This window comes from Danio rerio, chromosome 12 (assembly GCF_052040795.2).
Source record: "Danio rerio strain M-AB ecotype USA chromosome 12, GRCz13ab, whole genome shotgun sequence".
Taxonomy (NCBI): domain Eukaryota; kingdom Metazoa; phylum Chordata; class Actinopteri; order Cypriniformes; family Danionidae; genus Danio; species Danio rerio.
In genome coordinates this window covers 34709974-34729990 of record NC_141032.1, presented here as the reverse complement: position 1 = coordinate 34729990, position 20017 = coordinate 34709974, and the positions used below count along the sequence as shown (strand labels likewise).

The following is a 20017-nucleotide window of genomic DNA, read 5'->3' as shown; positions in this document are numbered from 1 at the left end:
CTCAGCAACCAATGAGGTTGCTCCTCAACATTTAAGTACCTCAGTGTTATTTACTTAAGCAGTCTGTACTGTATTTTCATACACCCTCCTCAACCCCAGCTCCACCTGTGTATAGATCTTCTACAGCGGGTTTCAGGTATATTATATCTTCAATAAAAGTGTGTCATATTCTCAGACAGCAAGTTTGTGAATATACTGGAAGTAACAAGTCTCTTTACTGGCATCAAAAATCAAAGCAGCAGCAGCGTAGCAGATCTATTACAGCAAGACAGAACACATCAACATTATCATATACAGATTTATCACCATACTAAATCATTCCAAGAGTTGTCATGACATATTTTGAGCAAAAGATGAAGGTTGAACAAGAAAAGCTTTTTTTATTTTCACAGACTTTGCTCATAATTACCAAGGGTGCACATACTAGTGACGAGCACTATAGATTAGAAGAATTTGTTGTTTGATTTTGGAGCATTTGGACCCAGAAACTGTGATGTATGATGTCAGAATTAACAAGTAGATAGAGAAGGTGTAATATGAATATAATGCCTCTGTGTCTCTGTGAGCCTGTGTTGAATGCATATTGAATGCGGTGTTTCAGATCAGTGCATCTGACCCACAGTTCTTGAGCACCAGCTGACATCACTGTACATTATCCAGGAAGAAGAAACATTTCTACAGTCCTTCATAGGAGAAAGTCCAGTTTTGCTGTGTGTGTGTGTGTGTGTGTGTGTGTGTTTTGTGCAAATACCACTTTTTTTTCTTTTGTTTTAGTAAAAAAAACACTACAAACATTGTTGAAACATTGCAACAAACACATTCACAATGTTGCTTGCAAAAAAGCTGCCCTTTGTTATTACGGGAAATGAGTGTGATTTAAAGGGACAGTTCACTTAAAAAATTAAACTTCTGTCTTTAGCTCACCCATAATTGTGTATAAAGATATTTTAGTAGATGTAACAGATTTTATAAAATTTTATTTTACTTTTTTTTTAAATAGTATGCAAAATTAATGAAAAAAAATCATTTGATTTACTTATATATATATATATATATTTTTTTTTTTTTTTAAATAAATATATTTTTATATAGGCTAAATTTAAACAAATTAATTTAAGCAACATTCAACTGATCTCCGAGAACGTTAATCTAGTGTACACTTGTTTGCATATTCATACAGATATCCTGTTTAATAGTCACTCTATGCAGAAAACTGATGTTACCCACAATGTTGGTTGTGGAGAAATTTCACCAATAGGAGAGCTGCGGTAGCAAAGTCTGCTAAAATTATTACATACTTCTAGCTCTGCCCACTCCAATTAAGTAAAATTATGTAACTGAGTCTTATACACTCAGAATTTTCGCATAAACAGAATAAAAAGTCACTTTTTAAAATCTTTTGAACTTCAAAATTGTCTGAGCAGAGATTAAGGTCCCATAACACAAATTTAAAGTGTAATAAAAAGAAAACACCAATAAATCTAATAAATGATGCCAACCACAGAGCATTTGTAGAGGTATCTATAATCCTGGACCCGGCCGTATGTTGAGCAGATGCTGTGTATTAGAGGAGTGAAGATTATGTGACCCCAGTGAGAGACAAGTCTTCACATTGATCCTGTGGACCAGCCTGAACAGCAGCCGGTGACCTAATCACACCTGCAGCTTCTCCAAGTTGGACGTCAAGGCGTTCTCTAGTCTCCAGAGCCTAGGCTACAACTCTGCACAAGAAGTTTGGCCAGAGGAGCAATGGTCGTGCCCAACTGAGCCTGGTTTCCCTCCAGTTTTTTTCCTTCACTTTCGTCAATCAGTGAAGTTTGTTTCTGGCCGCTGTTGCCACTGGCTTGCTTGGTTTGGATCTTCTAGAGCTGCGCATTGATGGACTTTCTCTTCAGTGTTTGCACTTTCAGCAGTGAAAATTAAACCACACTAAGTGAAGTTTATTCATAAACTAATTTCGAGAGGATCACGTGCTTATGATTTATCACGTCCAGTCTCGTATTTGCTAATCACTAATCTTCCAATCATATGAGCCCTAAGGCACCATAAATAGCCTCAGTTTTCAGTTCACTTTATCTTCGTTTGGAAGAAATCCCCCTCCTCCACTATTCTCCTCCTTTACCTGCGATTGGGCGGCACGGCGGTCCAGTGGTTAGCACTGTGAACCACACAGCAAGAATACTGCCGGTCCTAGTTCTATAGGACCGGTGAGTGTTTCTGTGGGGAGTTTGTATGTCCTTCCCGTGTCTGCGTGGGTTTTCCCCGGGTTCTCCGGTTTCCTCCCACCATCCAAAGACATTCAACATACATAACAATCAAGCTTGTCTAATTCCTTACGTTCCCTTAGCTACAGCAGCAGGGGAGTTCTGAGATCCACCGAGCTCGGGCTCCCTTCTTGCTCTGCCAATGGAAGGAAGCTCCGGGCTCGAGGAGCCCTTGAGCTCGGGGCTCTCTCCCGGGACAGCATGCCAAATAAGCTTTGTAAATCATCAGCTAAGTGTGAACTCTTGAAACTGAACTAAACTGAACTTGAACTCTGAAAACTGGACTGACACAATTTTAATTTACTACAACTTCTATGTTAAGTTGCTTTGACACAATCTACATTGTAAAAATGCTACAGAAATCAGGATGAATTTAACTGAAATTAAATCATTTTTATTTCGATTGTGCTATTCGCAATGCTTAATGGGATTGTCATTCTTCTGTCATTAAGTCGTGTACCCATTTCTTTTTCTACAATTTTTAATGTATATGTTTTACTTGTAATGTTGGGATTCATTCTGTAAATGATTGGAGCAGTTCATGACTTATAACACTTCAGTAAATAAAATGTCTAAATGTTCCTGTTTTGAATCAACCTCAGGGTGAGTAAAAGATCATTTTGATTTTTTTGGGTGAACTGTCCCTTTAATTACTAGGGCATGCATACTGTATGGACTAATGTGAATAAATATATACTGTATTCACAAAGAACTGATCATTGCAAAAATGAAAGTGGTATAATTTTACAGAAGTAATGTTGTCTTACTAAACAATCTACTTTTTGGTTATGTCCTTAGGCCATAACTTGCATTTGATTTTAAATATCTATGGCTTTACCGACAATATGAGTGCTGATATTAATAATTATGAAAAAGGATTACTAATCCAAATATTTATCAATGTATGTTTATGTATATATAAAGTGGCACAAATCTGCAGTACAAGCAAATAAGGTGGTCCGATTTCAACTATCAAACTTGTATTACAATAAAAGTGGGATGCAAATATACTGTATATATTAAAAGTGCAGTTTTTTTTATCATCCTTCAACCTGTGAAACTAAAGTGGTTTTCATTTCCTTTCATAACAGTGGGTTACCCCGCATAAATAGGAACAGAAACAAACAAATTACACAGAATCTTCAAATGTGAACAATCACACGCCACAAACCGCCAGCATATGGTAAACATCGCACAACTCAAGGTATTTGTCAATGAAACACATTCTGTGGAACAAATGTCACGCATTCTTCCTCTCAAACTTGCCTTTGTAACTGGAAAAGGGCTCTTGTGTTTGGAATCTGTAGTGTGGGGATAATTTTTCATTCATCCAGTGTTTCTCAACGCTGAAACACAATCGATTGGAAACAGATGTAATGTGACGGGGATTATGCCGCTTCATACATCAATAGTATGAGCAAACAATTGTAAATGGGCAGTGAAATTAGCAGATACGTCAATCTTTCATTACAAGTAAACACAAAAACTGAATTTGAACTGACTGTCAAACCACCCGACTCCACTGTTCACCTAAAAACACAGTAATAGAGCACAACAGCATGTTTCTGAAAGTACAAATCCCATTTGTTTTCTCTACAGAGAACTTTTTTGGTCACACTTTATTTTGATGGTCCGTTTGTTGAATTAAGTTACATTGCATCTGCATGCCAACTAATTCTCATTAGATTATAAGTAGACTGTTAGGTTAGGGTTAGGGATAGGGTTAGTGGAAGTTGACATGCACTTGCAAAGTTTCATATAGCAGTATCAACAGATATTAAGCAGACAGTCTACTAATACTGAAGTGGACCATCAAAATAAAGTCAAATTATCATTGATTAATTAATTTATCAGATTTTAATTAATTAGGAAGTCCCGTAAAGAGAGCCGTAGACTCTCACAGAACCAGCTTTACTGACAAAATGGTCATGAAAATCACCATTGATTAATTTATTACCCAGATTTTAATTAACCGGAAAGTCCTATAAAGAGAGCCGTAGACTTTTACAGAACTAGCTTTACTGACAAAATGGCCCTGAAAATCACCATCGATTAATGAACCAGGTTTTAATAAATTAAGAAGTTCCGTAAACAGAACCAGCTTAACTGACAAATGGTCTTTTTTTTTAAGGCAGAGCGAGCAGGAGCTTAAAAATGTAATGTGTGTAAGTTAATATATTAATGTTTGTATATGAATGTACCGTATTTAGTATATACACATTTTCATATATATATTTTTAAACATTGTGTAATAGTATCTATATAATACACAGTATTTCAACATATACATTAACTTGTTAACAACTTTATGGTAAACATATAAAAATAAGTTATGAACAGTATTTTTTACTTTATATTTTATGTTAATAAATATCTATTATACATACTATTATTTTCACTTTTATTAGCATACTAAAAATAAAACATTTGAATGAATAGGGTGAAAAAAGTTATAAAAATACTTTGTAAATATAAATAAATTGTACTTTGAATCAATGAATAATAATAATTTAAAGTACTAAATATTAATTTTTTTTATATTGAAATGGTCATATTGTATAGTGAGTACATCATTCAATAGTAAAGAGACTTTAAATGCACAGTCTTATCAAAAAGCTGCAATATTTCTAAAATTCTGAGCTGTTTTTAACTTTGTTCATGACTTCAAAGTTGCTAGTCTGAAAAAAACCGTTTGAAACCCCTACAGTGAAAACAAATGGGAAAAAAAATACATTCAGAACAAAGGGCTGCTGAAAAAGCGTCGGCTCGCTGTTGGGCTCTTTTGACTGTAGCAAATTTCAAGTTCTGAGGAAAAAGCAGTGCTTTGTTTCACGTTGCATTAACAATGAACATTGTAACAGTCAGAGCCATGATTTCTGAGTCCCGCGGAGTTGACCAGCAACTTCATCCTCGGCGACAAAGAGGATGCAAGAATTGATTAGCCTAAGTGTTTACTCACGGTCAAGTGTGCAAGTTGGAGAGAGTTTTGGAGGCAACTGAAGTGAAGACCCACACATCTACATGATGTCCTAAAGAGTGCTGCTGAGGATCTCTGACACTTGTTCATTAGTTTGCTCATCTGAATCCACATCCTGAGCTTCCGATGTTGAGCTGTATCCCGGACGAGCCCCCGACGCTGTTGCTCCTCGTGAGCCTTTCTCCTCCTCTTCTTCCCAATGCGGTGCATCTCTACAGGGTGAAGTCTTGCTGCATGACTCTACAAATATTCTGCGAACGTTGGGTTTGGATTCTCTGTAGGGCTGCCTGTACTCATCCAGACTGTAGGAGGTAGTGGGCGAGTGCGGTATTGAAAGTGGTGTCTCCAGCGGGAGGTCGATATCGCTCTGTCTAGTGTAAATACCTTCGGAAAGCGACGGAGTGTGGCTTTCGCTTTGTACACGAAGCCAGCGGTGTGGTCCGCCGAAATAACTCCTCTGAGGATGGCTTTTGGACAGCAGCTTGCGTTTTGTTGGGGCATCGGCAAGAAACTTGGAGCGGGACGGTTTGTCGGTGGTCTTCACGGAGTAAGAGGAGAGCGATAGATCCTCTAAATCTTTTGTGCAGGATTCAGTCTCCAGGATCGACTTGGAGCAGACGCTGTATTTAAGATCGTGCATTTGGAGGACATCGGGAGCGCTGCCACTGAGGACATGCACGGCCTGATGGGAGAGATCCTGGGCTGAGGAATAAACTAAATCTAGGTCTCGAGGGCTCAGGGCATCACTGGAGTCATAGTCACTGTCAGTGGGAAGGAAAACTTCTGAGCAGCCTTCTTCATCTGAGCCTGGCTGGGACTCTGCAACAGATAAAGGTTGAAAAGATTGAAGTCAATCATGTTAATAAAGGGTATTAATAAAGGTCCTATGAAGTGCTTTGAAATGTGCATTTGTATTTGAAGTGAAAAAAGAGGGTGGGACATAGTATAACTCATCCCCTTTAAAAAAAAAAAACAGGTCTCCTAGTGAGAGTGGTTAAACTCAAGCACATCAAAGCTGAATCTTCTTGAAGGGGTGGGGCATGTCAAATTCTAGGGTGCATTTGATTGGACATCATTTAATGAGAAACTAAAGTATGAGTTGACGTGAATAAAATAATAATAATAATAATAATAATAATAATAATAATAATAATAATAATAATAATAATTCCTTACATTTATATAGCACTTTTTGGACACTTAAGGGCACATAGTTTACCCCTTTTTATGATTTAATATTAATATAATTGTTCTTCCGAGTGTGCCAGTTTAGAAAGTGTCGCTGTTTAAATCGCTGTTTTAGGGGCGTGTTGCTTCACATGAAAATTAGTTTTGGCTTCCCGCCCAACGTAACAAAGGGGCGGAGCCAAGAGCTCCCATGCTCTATGTTTGCGACACTGTGCAGTTTAGAGTCCCCTTCACTATACTGGGGCATTAGGACCCACACAGACCGCAGATTGAGTGCCCTCTGCTGGTCTTACTAATACCACTTCTGACAGAAACCCATGCGGTCTCCCATCCAGGTACTGACCAGGTGCAGCCCTGCTACAAGCTACAAAACAACAAGCTTTACATGTTTCTATCCAATGCTATCTCATGCCATTTTTGTAACTTTTTGATTTAGTGGCTTTGTATGAATTAATATGAGTTGATTCGTACAATTTAGTACAATTTGCTCATCCCCCAATGATGGTTGCATTTAGGGGTGGGGTTTGGTGCCATACCTCCTTTTAGAAACTACATATTCGCATGAACTAGCCACTAAACTGAGAAAACATAAAATTATTATGTTTCCATTGTGAGATTAGGCTGTTATATCAGATTTATATCTCATAAATCTAAATTTTGTCATTGTTTTGGTGCGCACTAGCTTATAGACATCCTAAAAACTAACAATACTGATACTAACATGTAAAATGAATGTTTTTAATTTCATGGGACCTTTAACTTTTTCACATACTTTTCAAGTGTCTTGGACTAACAATTTTGGTTGTTTATCTTTATGAATCTCTTATCCAAAGAGCACAGACACATTAACCCCTGAAGGACTTTTTGCATTGATTTCAGTAATACAATTAAACATTTTTATAAAGGTGGATCTGCTTCTAAAATATGATCTGAACTTTAATTTAATTAATACATTTCTTATTTATTATCTATTATTTAATTAATTTATTTATGACAAAGTAAAATTTTATTGACAATTGCTTTAGTGTTTAGTTTTATGTGTTTGGGTTTGAGTCATCAGAAATCAATGTAACATGTTGATTTGCTTCTCAAAAATTATTATTAATGTCGAAAAACATTATGCTGATAAATATATGGGTGTTTAAATTATTATTTCTTTCATTTTTAATATTGTTTTGTTGCAATGCAAGACTTTGCAGTCACTTTTGATCAGTTTATTGATCCTTGCTGAATAAAATCACTTTTTTAAAATCACTTGCTGACTCTAAATGTTTTAATAGTAGTCAATATTTCCTGTATAATACATATGAATAAATAATCTTTAAAAGAAAAAAATGTAATTGAATTCAGTAATTTAATCTAATATAGGAGAGTGTTGAATACACATCCTCACGCATAACGCAATAATTATAAATCCTGAAAAATGTGGCATATTAAAGTTAAAATAAATGAAAGTAAAAACGCCCAGGCAGGCAATTTGCATCGTTATTGCACACTTCTGACTACAAGTAATAATATTTGATTAGACTTCATACATCTGTTTTCAATTGCAAAGTTTATAAATACTTGCAAAATAAATGTAAAGGCGCATTTCATCAGCATTGCATGGTTTTCATTTTCACTTTAAAGGAATGCATTGAGATACTGGGAAAACTGAGTGTCTTTAAATGATTCGTCATGTATACTCGGCTTCAATTTGTTGCCAGTTTGGCTTTATTAGGTAAATCAGCAGCTGTGACATCAAATGAGTATCTACCAACATAAAATTGGACTTATTTTTAAAACAGACGCCTCTGTAAAGGATACATTTCCCAGTCCTGAATTTTTTCTAATAGTAACTGAAATCTAAAGAAGGCCACATTTTCAAGTCACAGAGTGCCAAAGCATCACTTGAGTGTTTGTAAACTGCAATTTTTCAGCAATTTCATGAAAATCATTGTCTTTTGTGTCCCACAATTTTAGAAACACCCGTTTGGTGCAAACAAATAGCCTGTAAAGCACTGCAAAATGCACATCATCTAAGAGCTACAAAGTGCCCAATTATGCTAACTGTCTTTCAGAGGTCTTGTACAATTGGCTTACAATATATCCTTCACAGACACTTTGAAATATCCTTTTTAACAGCCTACTCTGATTTGATAGTGTTCACAGGACATGTCAGAAATAAAATACCTAGCATTTATTTTAATTTAATATATTATAAAGATAAAAATCCCATTAAACTAAACACATAATGTTATTACAAAATCAGCACTTTCTGAAAGTCATGTTTTCATAGTTCACTCACAGACATTGTTGGAAAGCAGTAACCACTGACTTCCATAAAATTAGTTCTTCCTACTAGGAATCAACAGCTAACATTCTTCAAAATATTCTCTTTGTGTTTAACAAGGTCTGTAATCAATTGAGAGTGAGTATATTTAATTTTTGGGTGAACTATCCCTTTAATTTCCACAGAATTCTACATTTTAAAGAAACACTCACCTTAAAAAAAGTGTAATTTCCAAGAGTTAAACTATTGAGTTGTACTTGTTTTGAATACATTCAGCCAATCTCCAGGTCTGGCAGGAGCACTTTTAGCTTAGCTTAGCTTGGTCTAAATTCATCGTCATTGAATCGATCATTGAATTGATTTAGACCATTAGCTTCTCACACAAAAACTACAATTGACTTTTGATAATTTTTCTATTAAAGACCTGACTCTTCTGTAGTTGCAGACGAAAAATGAAATGTTGCTGTTTTCTAGGTCAATATGGCATAATAATCAAGGACCTTTGCTGCTGTATCATGGCTGCAGCAGGTGCAATGATTTTAGGCGGTGCTGAAAATCGTATGACTTCTGTCAATATAGCAAACATGACCACCTTCTTACACAGGGATTGTGTCCTACTCACATTGGAAGTTACCTAATAAAAAACTTTAAATGTGAAGCTAAAAATACGAAAATGATAGAAACTCTGATCATTTTTGAGATGCTAATGGTCTAATCTGATTCAATGATTTATGCTAAGCTAAGCTAAAAGTGCTTTTGCCATACTCTGAGATTGGCCGAATGGATTTAAAAACAATAAAAAACTGTTTAATTTTAGGGGAGTTGTAAAATTAGCTACATTTTAAATAAGTAAAGTTCTTTTAAGAGTTGTTAACAAATGCCACATTCTCACTCCTTAAAGGAGCATATGATATAAATGCAACACAGACACATAGTTAAGCACAACACATATCTTTTTTATGTCTGGATGAATAGCAGCATTTACCAATAGTGGGCTTTCTTCTTCTCATTTCTGGAGAGGGTGAGGGAGTGGGCACGTAGTCTGTGTTAGACGACGTGGAGTCATTCTTCTGGACAGGAGGCTCCACGCTGACATCTACTAGCCAGGTGATCGGCACCCAACCGAGAGGCTGTTTATAGCGGGCGTACTGCAGCGCATTGGTGATCCAGCGGACGTCTCGCCACATCTCGTCCAATTGCTTTAAAAACACAAAAAAAACAACAACAAAGAGTGCTGTTATTTCATTGACGATGCTGAAAATAAGGTTCATCGGTGCTATTTAAATGTTGAGTGGATATAAATGCAAATGGCAGCTTTCAGTGTGAGAAATGCGGTATTTTCCCCACAAACATCACAAAGCTTTTCAAGCCATTAAAGCGCGTCGCACAAAAGCTTCAAAAGGAGGCCACGGAAAACTTGCTGTGAAGTCTGAAGGGGCATGACCGTGACTAATATCATAATTTATTTTGTGTCATCTTCCTCTGTTCACCAATCACAGCACGTCAGAGCCCCGAATTGTACATATTGCTCCTATTTAGTGTGCAGAAGCGAAATGAGAGGTAAAATGTGTTTTCAATCAGAGCCGTTAACCTCCGTGCAGTGAATCTTCACGACTACCGCTTTCATATTTTCCATCCTTGAGACGCACTATAGCAATTGTATTTACAAGGAGCTTATTTCAAATTGGAAGGAAAAAGGCTGGACAAAAATGAAGCATGGGCAGATGAAAAAAAGAGGAGAGAGAGAGAGAAAAGCTCTGCAATCTGAGCTCTTTCTAGCAAATGCCATGTGAGATCCTGCTTATGGGAATGAGCCCTGACACCACAGGATGACTCCTTTGGAAAATATGCCGGGCTTCTAACGACAAAAAGGGGACTCTACTATGACAAGGGCAATAATATGAGTTGCTTTAGCTTGCGAAATAGACTGCTTCAACTAATAAATGTTTGGCTGATGCTGCTGGCTGAGAAATATTGCAACAAATTAGGGGAAAATACGAATAAATAGGCAATGTGGCTTATATCACACCCAGTGCTCTAATATTGCGGCTCTCAACCCCTCAAAAATGAATCACTGGTCTGTTCTGATAGGCCCGCGGACTGCAGGGAAAAATAACGTTAAATGGAAATAATAAAATGCAACCGAGCATATAATCATGCATATTGAGTATAGAGAAATTAATAGGCTTTTCGCTAAAAGGGATGAGAAAACATTTCCCAATTTTATAAGCGTCAAAGGTTGTGCAATCAAACGCTCACAAAAAAACTGGGCAAAAACAAATACGAAAACCTTCATAAACTTGCAGTTCTGCCTTTTCACCACTGCTTGACAAACCTACAATTCTGACTTTCAGAACTGCAAATTTATGACGTAATTAGGAGTAATATAATCTTAATTGTGAGATATAAAACTGCGACAAGAAAACCTTTTTGATTTTTTTTTCTTTCTCAGAATTGTGAGATCTTAGATCTGCCAATTCTGATCATTTTTTCTCATAATTGTGCCATTTTTCAAGCAAATACAAGTACACACTTAGCAAAACAGATCTGAATTTCAACATTTAAACTTATAATTTTGTGCACAACAGCACACTTAGTCCCTGAAGCTACAGTAAGCAGAGCTGAGTCTGGTCAGTACCTGGATGGGAGACCACATAGGAGCACAAGGTTGCTGTCTGAAGTGGTGTTAGTGCGGCCAGCATGGGGCGCTCAACCTGCGGTCTGTGTGGTTCCTAATGCCCCAGTATAGTGAAAGGGACACTATACTGTCAGATGGCACCATCTTTCAGATGAGATGTTAAACAGAGGTCTTGAATCTCTGTAAACATTAAAAATCCCATGGCACTTATTGTAATTGGCTCTGCTATTGTCTCTCCACTCCCCTATATCTGGTGTGTGGTGAGCGCACTGGCACCGTTGTCCTGTGGCTGCCGTCGCATCATCCAAGTGGATGCTGCATACTGGTACACAATCTTATGTGTGTAAAGTGCTTTGGGTGTACGGCCATACACAATAAATGCACTATATGACTACACACATTACATTACAAAAAACAAAAAATCAATTATGAGATAAAAAGTTGCCAGGAAATAGGCTAATTTTGTAGGAATTTTGGCAAATTTTGTAGGAAGAAACAACTTTTTGATGGATGTTGTTGATTCAGAACTTTCAAAACTTGAAATGAAATAATTTATTCACCATAAAAAGAAAATTTGCTCCTCTTCAAAACGAACATATTTCAGGCATGTATCCAGCCTATTAAAAGGGGTGGTTCTTGGTTTTGCAGTTATTCACCTCATTTTCTATCAAATTAAGAGCTTCAAATAATGCGTTTTAGTGAAATTTTAAGCACCAACTTTTGGATTAGCTTGTTGGATGATTATCATTCATTCAATTATTAATTCTTTTTTTCGGCTTAGTCTCTTTAATAATCAAGGTTCTCCACAGTGGACAGAACCGCCAACTTATCTAGCAAATGTTTTACACAGCAGATGCCCTTACAGCTGCAACCCATTACTGGGAAACACCCATGCACACTCATTGACACATACACTAAAGAAAATTTAGCCTACCCAATTCACCTATAGCGCATGTCTTTAGACTGGGTTAATCTGGAGCACCTGGAGGAAACTACACAAAAATGAGGCTCGAACCAGAGACCTTCTTGCTGTGAGGCGACAGCACTATACACTGTGCCACTGCACCATCCATAGTTATAATTACCACATTTTTTGATGCATCAAATACATTTCCTACATTTTTGTTAAAGTGCTGACCATACTATTGTTTACAAAAATGTGTTTATTTACAAATGTGCAATTAAATGTAAATTGTTGCAGTTTTATAAATGATGTAATGCGATTAGAATTTTAAATTAAAATTTTGAACTCAGAAATAATAATTATTAATAATTATACACAGAAAAAAAATACTTTTTTAAAATGGTCATTTATTATCATCTATTGTATAAAAAAACAATCAGGAATCTGTTAAAACTTATTTTTAATTAAACCCTGTAGCCTATAGGCAAATAACAAACTCCTTTCCTAAAGGCTGATTTATATTTCTGCATCAAGCGCAAGTATGATCCGGCACAGCCTTCAAACGTTTACAGTACCTCTTCACTGACAGTCACTACACTTTGCAACGACATGTATCGCAAGCTCTGTGATGAGTGTGGGCTGTGCTAAAAGCCATGAGCCTGATGGAGTGATTGTGACTGAAGTGTCAAGTCACATAAAGGAGGTCCAAATAGAAACTTTTTGTGTTTACCTCATGATTAATGTTGTTGCATGTCCGCAAGTTTCCGTTTCTCAATGAATGAGTTTTAGCTGCTTGTACATTAAGGTAGCATTCAAAATAAACAAAACAGCCACAAAGAAACTCAAAACAGGAACATAAAAGCCTACTGATAGCAAGCAATTCACAAGTGTTATTGAAGAGCAACACAAACAGCATGCAGAAGTATAAATGCACGACTATGCGCAAGGCATCGCTCAATGCAGAAGTAAAAACCAGCCTTTAGTCAGAATTTGTCAATTTAAATAATAATTGATAATTAAATTTGTCTTAAAGCGTTTTTTTATTGGTTATTTTCACAATCTATGATGGCATACTGTCAAAAATCTGACAAATGAGAACTTTGTCAGTAGGGTGAATGGGTCGTTCGATCCACCTGAAGCCCCCTGGTTACTGGCCTGTATTTTGACTGTTTCTGTCCCACAAACATACTGAACATCAATGGAGGGAAATCTTTCAGCTTTGATTACAAATATTTTTGTTTATAAAAATGTACTTGAGGATTCATAAATGCATGTTGACAGCATTTTGGGGGTAAATAAAAACAAGTTCAGAACTTTCACAGCTAAACTATTAGCTAAAACACACACACAAACACAAACTCACACACAAACTTTTTGTGAAAAGTGGGGACATTACATAGGTTTCCATTTATTTTATACTGTCCAAACCGTATATTGTATTGCCCTCACCCCACCCTACCCCTAAACCCAACCATCACAGGAGACAGCACTGTGTGCAACTTTGCTCTCTGATTAAACTCATTCTGTAGGATTTATAAGCATTTTGAGAAATGAGGACGTCACAAATGTCCTCATATTTCATCTCCTTTTTGTAATACCTGTGTCATACCCATGTCATTATACAGATTTGTGTCCTGATGACACAAAAACGCACACACACACACACACAACCACACACACACACACACACACACACACACACACACACACACACACACACACACACACACACACACACACACACACACACACACATGCAAAACTACTTATTTTTACTCTCATTACAGAGAGAACAGTGTAAATCTGCTGACATAAACCAGCAAGTAAATGTCAAGTGTCAAAGAAGCTCCATCTCGCCACATGCATCTGAAGCGCGTGTTTTGCGGTCTGTCCGTTCACTCTCTGACAGGACCTCACAGCGATATAAACCTGCCCTCTTGCACGAAAGCTCGACCGTAAAGCACTTTCCACCGCCGTGCCACTTTGACAGACGTGGCCCTTTCTCGTTTGCCGCCTCCTGGAACATTAAGGTTTTCATGCTAATTGATGCCACATTTCTCAGCCACACACACACACACACACAGTCATGCAGTCACACTCATTGATCGGTATTATTTTTTCCCCTCGTCGCTCTTAGGCGCTGTGTAATCTGTGGTCAGTGCGCTGCTTTTTTCCAGCGCCTCTTGGACCTGACATCACACAAACACTCTTGTGGTTTTGTGGTCAATCTCAATTAATAGTCCAGACCGTGGTGGCGGAGAGGGATTATTTCAGACCGACACACTTAACACACGCCTCCCTTTCAAGTCGGATTGTGAGAGAGTCTGCTGAGCTGTTATAGAAATTTTCGACGCAAGAAAAACAACTTGTTTTACAGTTTATACGTCTAGTAGTTATGCTTTATGACATCAATAAACTATCCTAATTGGATTATTAGTTTAAACTGTTTTTGTAGTTTGATGTTTCCAACACTCCCAAGCGGCTGGGAATAAACATGTGATCCTCGCGACCGAAACATGCATGACGTATTGCTAAACCTTGTAATTGAAACAACACAAATGTGGCTCATAAAAGAGAACGAAGCAGTTATAGCCTCATTTCAGGTAGTGCACAAACAAATTGACACCAACAAACATCCTAAACATATGTTTTTTTGATATGAATTTAGTTTTAATTTGTGAATTAATTGTGCTCATTGATGAAAAAATATTACTTAATGAAGGTAAAAGTTTGTGATCTTTATAATACTAGGAGAAAATCAGTTTCTACAACAATATAAGGGATTGTTCACCCAAAAATGCTAATTCTGTCATCATTTACACACGCTTTGTTTTATTCTAAACATAAAACCCGTAACCACTGACATCCATAGTATTTGTTTTCCTACAAAGGATGTCAATGGTTACAGGTTTTCAACATTCTTCAAAATATTTTATTTTGTGTTCAACTGAAGAAAGAAACTCATAAGGGTTTGGAACTACTTGAAGGTGAGTAAATAGTGAGTATTATTGAGTCAATTATCCATTTAAGTAGTTATCAACTGTTCTCAAACATTATAATAAATTATGACACTCCAGCACCAAATCTGTTTATAGAAGCGTCTTACAGAAGAGTATCGATTACTGAGCTTTGAAATAAAGTAATTTTATAAAATTAAAATAAAATTATAAAATTGTATAATAATTCGAACAAAAATATATATAAAAATCGGTCACATTTTCTGTTTTCAGTGCAATTATAAACAAAAACAGTCTAAGCATTAAAGTATTTTAATAAATCTTACATATTCTAAACCTTTCAATGGTAGTGTATGCTAAATCTGATAAATCAGTATTTTTCCAGCTGATTATGTGAAAGAACAGTATTTTTAAGTACTGTAAATCTTTCAATGAACAACAACTCTGTTATCTTGGCGATTAAGATGCACATTTTTTTAAATTGGAGGGAGTGCAAAATTGGCTCATACTCACAATGGAAATTTCTTTGTAAAGTATTCCCGTGCCATTAGCAATGCCATTATAGTGAAACACAAAATAATACAGGTCTAACAAAATCTCCATAAAAAGCTTAAAGCGAAGAAGTGAGCAAGAAATGCTGAACTCTGAGCTTAAAACAAACATACAATGAACTTAAACATTACCCCCCCCCCCCCCCCCAAAAAAAAAAGATACTACTATATCCAAAATAATTTCAATATTGTTTATTTTTATTATATTTATTGAGCCTAGGTCTTTATATTTTATTTAATTTTTTTTTACAAAATGAGTAAGAGAGGCTAGTTTAAAATGTTTTAAATCTCATATTCTCCACCATCAAAAACTATTTGACCTTTGTATACAATACACATTTGTATAAAAGCAAAATTATTAGCCCTGCTTTAAACAATCTAAACAAACAAGTGATGCTTAACATGGCAAAGAAATGTTCACATTATTTCCACATCTTCTAGAAAATGTCTTATTTCTTTTAGTTTAGCTTGAATTAAATCAGTTCTTAATTTTCTTAATGATTTTTAAGGTCAATGCTATTAACCCCTTAAGATTTTTTTCCGACAGGCTACAGAACAAACCACTGTTCTCCAGTGACTTGCTAATTAATCTAATTATCCTAGTTAACCTCTTTAACCCAGTTAGGCCTTTCAATTGCACTTAAGGTTGAAAACGAATATCTTGTAAAATGTTACATACTGTCATCATGATCAAATAAATGAGTTATTAGAACTATTATGCTTAAAATATTTGAGAAATAAATCATTTCAAACGAGGGCTAATCATTTTGCACTGTATACATGTGTGTATTTTTTGGTTGTTCCCTTAATTAACATACTAGTTTATGTTATGTAAAATGTGTATTAAAGGATTTTTTTTTTTACATTTTCAAGTTTCTCAGTAGCGGATGTCATCATAGTTAGGTAAACAAGGGGCACAGTTAAGGGGAGATTTTTTTTTACAATCCTACTTGCTCAAAGAATAAAGAAAAAAGTCAATAATTATGTTTTCATCCAAAGATGCTAATTAAATGTATGCACAAAACTAAAATATTGCACAAAAGATGTGCGAATAAAGCAGCATAGACCATCCAATGAGTCAAAGAGAACAAAATCGTCACTTTCTGATTAACTGGTGTCAAAAATCAAAGGGAATATATTGCAGTAGGAGAAGCTGCGTTAATCATTTCTTTATTTAATAAATGACTTGCACTTCAGAGGTCAATGACGTGGTGGCAGTTAAAGACGTGAGACGCGGAGCACAGATGCTAATGACAATTCTGGAGGTAATCAATAATATAATAACACTAATACAGAAACTTTTAAAGCGTTTTGCAATGACCAAAACAACATTTCAGATGATTTACAATGTGCTCAGCCGCTTGATCTGTCCATTCACACACTCTCTTCTAACATGACCTTTTTAATGTGCAGACTGGAATTTGTTCAGTAAAAGTGTTTCCATCGTAGTTTATGCAAATTTTGTCTCAATTTTTTAATTCTAAATTTTGAATAAAAAGTTTGTTCTACTTATTTATGCACATGTTTTTTTTTTGCATACTTTTTAAATTTATGCGCATCACAGCGTTTACATTAACCAATTTTTATGCGCATATCCAAAATGCATATAAAAATAGGTGGATGAAAACATAGCTACTAATAGTGTAACTAAGACTTTTTGAAAAAAGAAAAAAAATTGTGTGAGACTGATTACGGCAGCCAGAAGAGAGAACAACATCAAATTTACTGTCCTGCCCACACACTGCATTTTAAACGCCTCGCACAGGCGGTAATTTGTTCTTTTTGTAATTTGACGCAAAGATGATATAATACATATGTAAACACATATAAATGTACATACGTTTTTTTTTTTTTTCTTCAATTAAAATATTCAAAACTTTCAAGGATTTAAAGGGCACTTATGGTGAAAATATTTTAGTAAGTTTTAGTATTTAAATTTTAGGCATCTATGGTGAAAATATTTTAGTAGTGTGAACAGAACTGTGTGTAGGTAAAGTGTGTCCACAGTCATATATAGGTGACCCAATAGGACCCAAATCCCTCCCATTTTGAGGTCCACTGCAACGTGATGTAGGAGTGTGGTTTCCCTGTCCACTGAATTGACTGACAGCCACGTATTAACATGTCTACTTAGCAATGCGTATAATCAAACCAAAAAGACAGGACATGCGCAAAGCAATCAGAAATAAAAGATCTGTCGAGCTCGCTGTGATCATCAAACATCATCAAATGTGATCAAGAATGAGTTTCACAAGTTTAAAATGTGTTTAAAACTGTGCATTTCTGTAATGAATTTCTGTAATGAATAATAGTGTAACTAAGACTTTTAGAAAAAAGAAAAAAAATTGTGTGAGACTGATAACGGCAGCCAGAAGAGAGAACAACATCAAATTTACTGTCCTGCCCACACACTGCATTTTAAACGCCTCGCACAGGCGGTAATTTGTTCTTTTTGTAATTTGACGCAAAGATGACATAATACATATGTAAACACATATAAATGTACATACGTTTTTTTTTTTCTTCAATTAAAATATTCAAAACTTTCAAGGATATAAAGGGCACTTATGGTGAAAATATTTTAGTATGTTTTAGTATTTAAATTTTAGGCATCTATGGTGAAAATATTTTAGTAGTGTGGACAGAACTGTGTGTAGGTAAAGTGTGTCCACAGTCATATATAGGTGACCCAATAGGACCCAAATCACTCCCATTTTGAGGTCCACTGCAACGTGATGTAGGAGTGTGGTTTCCCTGCCCACTGAATTGACTGACAGCCACGTATTAACATGTCTACTTAGCAATGCGTATAATCATACCAAAAAGACAGGACATGCGCAAAGCAATCAGAAATAAAAGATCTGTCGAGCTCGCTGTGATCATCAAATATCATCAAATGTGATCAAGAATGAGTTTCACAAGTTTAAAATGTGTTTAAAACTGTGCATTTCTGTAATGAATTACAGCGATTTACTTCAGCTTTTCTTCATCAGTGCAGCCACATGTCAGTATAATTATTTTAATAGATATTTTATTAGATAGTTTGAGGATGTTAAATTATTATTTTTTGTACATTAACATAATGGATTTCCACACAGCAGTGGATATTATTGTGTATCCTGTCACATTTGCAGTGCAAAAATGCGTGCTCTCTGTGTGTGTGTCTGTTTGTGCGTGTGAACTTTGTAACGACATTGTGTGTGACTCATGGAAAGGCTTGAATTAACTCCACAACAGATACATCAAATATTCATTGGTAAACTTCTTACTGTAGTATTTCTCACAAACGTTACGTGGGATCTGCTTCATTTATGTCTGTCACTCTGCTGTTTATCTGACGCAGCCAAGCAAGAGATTGAGGCACACTCTGACAGGCATGTGGTAGCGGTGGGCGGGGAGAACTAGCATTAAAGGCACAGGCAACAAAAACAGCTACATTGTGTTTAGAGTAGAAAGTTGTAACATTCTGAAAGGTATAATAACGACAAACAACTAAATAGGTAAAATAGGTGCCCTTTAGGATTATGAGATTTTAATATATCATACATTATGTGACAACAGGGAGAGAAAAATGTCAAATGGAATCATCCTTCACGGAGAGCTTCATCATACCTGAATGTAGTCCAGAATGTGCTGGTGCCTCTGTTTGGCAGTGGACACCTCTGAGTCAGTGATGGCCTCTCTAAAAGCCTGCTGGGTAATCAGAGCATCCAGATCCAGCACTGAGGACAGCCGGCAGTAAAGACTGATGAATTTCTCCTTATACGAGCAGAAATGAACTGCACCAGGAGACAAAACAAAAACACGAACACTATAGTTAGCATAGCTACTAAATGAGTGAGATGTTATTGCATTACACAGGGTGGTGTGAAGAGTGAAACTGAGACCCCGGCGAGGTTATCATTAATGTCCCCAAAACACTGGCGGATCTTTTTAAAAGATGTTTTTGTAATGGAAATCTGTGGGTGGTTTACAAGTGTATGGTGTTTGGGCTGAAACTACCTCACAGTATAGCGTTTAAAAAGTTGTTTGAAACTCTCCCCACAACAGCAGCTGAATAAGCTACTAAGTGTTCAAACTGGCACCGCTGCTAAGAACACAAGCACACGGTTTGCCCTCGCGTCTCAAAATAAACCCTGCTATTTGGATGAAAATGATCCTCCATTCTTTAAAACACATTTTATTGAATTATAATATTGATTACTTGTTTAACCTTTCCTTATTTTACTCAGTCTGGGCTCAGCGAGGGGGGCGGGTGGCTATTTG

The 20017-nt window shown here is 36.2% G+C and overlaps 1 protein-coding gene across 2 annotated transcripts in view; it reads right to left on the bottom strand.

Annotated features, from left to right (window-relative positions):
* Positions 1-3950: 3950 nt before the first annotated feature.
* ankfn1a (ankyrin repeat and fibronectin type III domain containing 1a) overlaps positions 3951-20017 on the bottom strand; it is a 196629-nt gene continuing 180562 nt past the window's right edge. For both annotated transcript variants that reach the window (NM_001442680.1, XM_087274532.1), the window contains 3 exon segments: positions 3951-6060; positions 9687-9900; positions 19364-19530. In NM_001442680.1, the coding sequence (NP_001429609.1) occupies positions 5294-6060; positions 9687-9900; positions 19364-19530 (1148 nt within the window). In that variant the 3' untranslated portion in view covers positions 3951-5293.